This window comes from Triticum dicoccoides, chromosome 1A (genome assembly GCF_002162155.2).
Source record: "Triticum dicoccoides isolate Atlit2015 ecotype Zavitan chromosome 1A, WEW_v2.0, whole genome shotgun sequence".
Taxonomy (NCBI): Eukaryota; Viridiplantae; Streptophyta; class Magnoliopsida; order Poales; family Poaceae; genus Triticum; species Triticum dicoccoides.
Window position 1 is genome coordinate 481,997,721 of NC_041380.1, and position 3,885 is coordinate 482,001,605.

Below are 3,885 nucleotides of genomic sequence, written 5' to 3' on the forward strand. Positions count from 1 at the left end.
ACTCTGATTTTGCAGAAAATCTAGAGATGCTTTTTTTTCGAGTTTGTTGATTAACTATGTTTTGGGAATAAATCTAGGAGTTGGTTCAGACTCATACTAAGGCAAAAGATGGACGCATTGACATGTCGCACTAGAGGAACAACGACCTTGGGGGAGCAGGTGATGGTCGAAGGAAGGGCATATAGTGCCACATCTTACCAGGTTGCAACCGCCGGCGCCGCCGCTGTCGTCGTGGAGATCGAGGTCACCTTCGCCGCTGCCGCCTAAATCGTACCAGACGAGTGTGATATCTGGGACAGAACGATCGGGGTTTTGGCTGCCTCTCACATAGATCAACACAAGGGTTTGTTGGTCATTTTGCCGTGGCCCGTCTTGTCAAGGGCAAATCCTCAAGATTACAGCAAATGCATGGCAAATCCTTTTATAGGGTAAACGGGGGCAAATCCTCAAAGTGTAATTAAAGGCGTGGCAAATCCTCAAATTTCCCCCAAAAAAATACAGATAACAAAAATCTAGAACAAATCACAAAAATCTGGAGCAAACCTGCAGAGACGCTGGTGGTCTCAAATTTCATTTCTTTGTTAGGCGTCTCTATTTATTTATTCATTTAAAGGGAAAGGTTGCTCCATTTGTTTTTGAACAGTTTTGTAAGTGAGTGCTAAATGAATAACCTCATGTGCATAAAAGGCTACGAAGCACCGATACGTCAAGATTAGCTGTATCGGCGTACTGTATGTGGCCGATACTTCGATACGCCTGATACGGCTCCGATACAGGTATCGCTGAAGTATCCCGATTTTTGATTTAAAAAGAAAAGAAAATAAACACGATACGGTGGCGACACGCTGTGGACACGGCCGGGATACGGCAAGCACGTCGCCGGCAGCCTTGAGCCCAATAGAAGCCCACAAGCCTAACCTAACATCAGCTCTCTCCTCTCCGTTCGACCACGAAGGATTGGATCTGGCGACAGCAGGCAGTGCGCGGCCGCCGCCGCCGCCTGCAGTAGCTCGTTGCCGCCGCCGCCTTGAATCGCCTCTCCACCCTGCCGGCTCGCCTTGCCGCCGCATGGAGTGACTTGAGTCTTCTTTATCGCCGCCGCATGTCGCCAGCAACAACAAGGTATGATTGCGTCGCGTCCGTGCTTGGCTGCTTGTCGTGTCCTGTATCCTATGCGCTTGGCTGCAACCAATGGGCTAGTATTTTGATCTCATCTCACACATTGTATTATGTTTTGCCTTTATTACATGTCATTTTATTAATTATTTATATATACTTGCCGTATCGCCGTATTGATGTTTCTAGAAATTGCCGTATCCCGTATCGCCGTATCGGTGTCGCCGTATCGGTGCTTCATAGATAAAAGGCACTTGGAGATGACTAGGTCAAGACAAACACACAGTTTGACGACAGGAGAAAAAAAAACGGGGCAGTCATGAAGTGAAAGTATCTGTACAAGACGTCACACAATTAGTTTCAGAAAGTGAACACTTCTAAGTTGATTACAATCACTTCAAGACAGAAGCCAATAACACCAACCATGCATGCCAGTGACCATACCAGTTACGCAAGTATGTTCGGATCAATCTACAGTACTCACTAGATAGACAGATAAGAGATATAATAACATGATAGCCAAACTGCAGAGGTCATAATTGAACTTAAAACAAGCTGGGCCATCTTTGGTTCTCATTGTTCCATCTTGTCTTCACTGGCTTCCCTTGGTAACAGCCTGTGCTTCTACCCCTTCGCCACCAAAAGCAACAGCAGTAACCATACAGAAAGCTGCCAACTTGACAACTCCATTGATCACGCCGTCAACCGCACGTCCGATGGATTTCAAGCGCCTGCAGGTAGAACGAGGTAGGTCAAATGAGAATATATGTACCAACTCCTGTCGTACAACATATATCAAGTTTGATCCTCTACGTACAACATAGTCTTATCTGCCTGTTCCTTCTCCAACTTATCTAACGTTGCACCCAGCTTCGCCCTCGCCAGCTTATACTGAGCGTCCACTTCAGACGGCTCCAGTTCCTTCGGGATCTTGCCAGCATGCTGGATTTATACACACTTTGCATCATCAATCATTAAGTACAAGCGCTGACTGTGGCTGGTAAATAATTAAGAAGGATAATGTCTTGTCTGTCAGTTAAGAAAGCATGGTGCACGTGTAGCTACTAGTCACAGAATCACACTTGCCCGATTTGGACAAATGATGTCACAGAATCATACTAGCTAGGATGTGCATGAAGCAGAAGAAGATGCGAAACCACAGCAACATCCATCTTTATGTGATGCAATTAATTACTACCTCCGTCCGAAACTACTTGTCGCTCAAATGAATGTATCTAGATGTATTTAAATGTTAGATACATCCATTTGAGCGACAAGTAATAACGGAGTATTTGCTAAAGGGGTGAGTAAAAAGTCATGCTCCGATCAACCAGGAAAATAAGGTTGCTTAGTGATATGATTCCAATGTAGTCCTGTTGCTAGTTCGTCAGGCGTCAGGTTAGACTAGTATGACCATGATAAGCAAGTAATTTTGCTCATTTTTTATGGTAGGTAATACAAGAGACACATGTGTGTTGCTGTTTCAATTGCACATAATTCAATTATCACAGGCTACATCGATCCTTGATGTCGTGAGAAACATAAATCATGTTGGGCTAGTGGATCAATTGGCAGTGTGTGCGTGTGTGCTTTGGAAACAAACTATTGACTAGTACGGAAATATAAGACCGTTTATATCACTAATATAGTGATCTAAACGATCTAATACTCTGTATTTCTTTACAGAGGGAGTACTAACTAGTAAGTGAAGCAAGAAGAAGAGGAGATGGTTCAAGATATCAAAACATCAGCAACACAACATCAATCGATCTTATGCATAAAAATTCATGATCAGATCAACCGATAAGGTTGCCTAATGATATGATTAGCATGCAGTACCTCCTGTTGCTACAAGCAGCACTAGGTCAGGATGTATAGGTTCAGGTCAGGTTAAAACAAGTACTGGTATACATGATGACGCTAAGTAAGTAACTTTGCTCTTGTTTCTAGTAGTAACCAATACAAGAGACACACGCATGCTGCTGTTTCGATTGCAAAGAATTCGATTATGGCTGGCTACATCGTGGATGACGTGAGATAGATCATGTGAAAAAATATGCAAATTTTGGTTCAGATACCTTGGTGGAGAGCTGGCGGGAGCGCATGAACCTGCTTGGCACGAGCCGGCGTCCCTCCTCCGCGACCGCCGCCTGCGTTCGCTGGAGCAATGAGCCACCGAGGCTCCTCGCCGCGCACCGAACCGCCGCCATCGTCGCCGTCCTGCGAACAATTGGTTATGCATTAGGATAAAAAGTCCGTCACGAATCACCACCGCCGGCCGCTACCCCCACCCCCACCCCACACACAAACCATCGATTGGATTGCAGACTGGAAATTTCGGTGGGATTTGGTGAGCGTACCTTGCGGGTCTGGGCATTCCTTATTCCTCGCGCGGTTAGGATTCGTCGTTCGCCTCCACCGAGAAGAAGGGGAAATTGGGTGGGGAGAGCGGTTTTTAGCGCTGTCCGGGAGGTGCGGTGCGGTGCGCCAACTTATAATCTTGCGAGCAGGCCCGGCCCAGTGCAGCTCTTGATCTTGGACTTTTTCGGCCCAACTGTGGAGATTTCGGTAGGTTCCTTTTTTCCGAAAATCCATCTCTGCACGCAGTGGCGGAGCTTGGCAAGAATGTATGGGGGGGCCAAAAAAATTTTAACCACTGCAATGAACTAGAAGTCGTCGCCTTCAGACAAAATTATATTCATATTACCTATATTGGTTGCAAAGTACATACATATATACTTCAAAAATCAATCAAAACATACATCTTTG

The 3,885-nt window shown here is 45.5% G+C and overlaps 1 protein-coding gene across 1 annotated transcript; it reads right to left on the bottom strand.

Moving 5' to 3' along the window:
• Positions 1–1,436: 1,436 nt before the first annotated feature.
• LOC119304699 lies at positions 1,437–3,508 on the bottom strand. The gene is made up of 4 exons (XM_037581613.1): positions 3,477–3,508; positions 3,195–3,336; positions 1,934–2,058; positions 1,437–1,847 (listed from the first exon to the last, which is right to left on the bottom strand). The coding sequence occupies exons 1-4, from the start codon at positions 3,491–3,493 to the stop codon at positions 1,709–1,711; spliced, it is 423 nt and encodes a 140-aa protein (XP_037437510.1). The 5' UTR covers positions 3,494–3,508; the 3' UTR covers positions 1,437–1,708.
• Positions 3,509–3,885: the final 377 nt, after the last annotated feature.

Excerpts from the sequence above, each read along its gene's own strand:
- LOC119304699 (XM_037581613.1), bottom strand. Across the intron at positions 2,059-3,194 it reads CCCGCCAGCTCTCCACCAAG|CATGCTGGCAAGATCCCGAA; the intron begins GTATCTGAACCA and ends GTATAAATCCAG. Across the intron at positions 1,848-1,933 it reads CAGGCAGATAAGACTATGTT|GCGCTTGAAATCCATCGGAC; the intron begins GTACGTAGAGGA and ends TTCTACCTGCAG.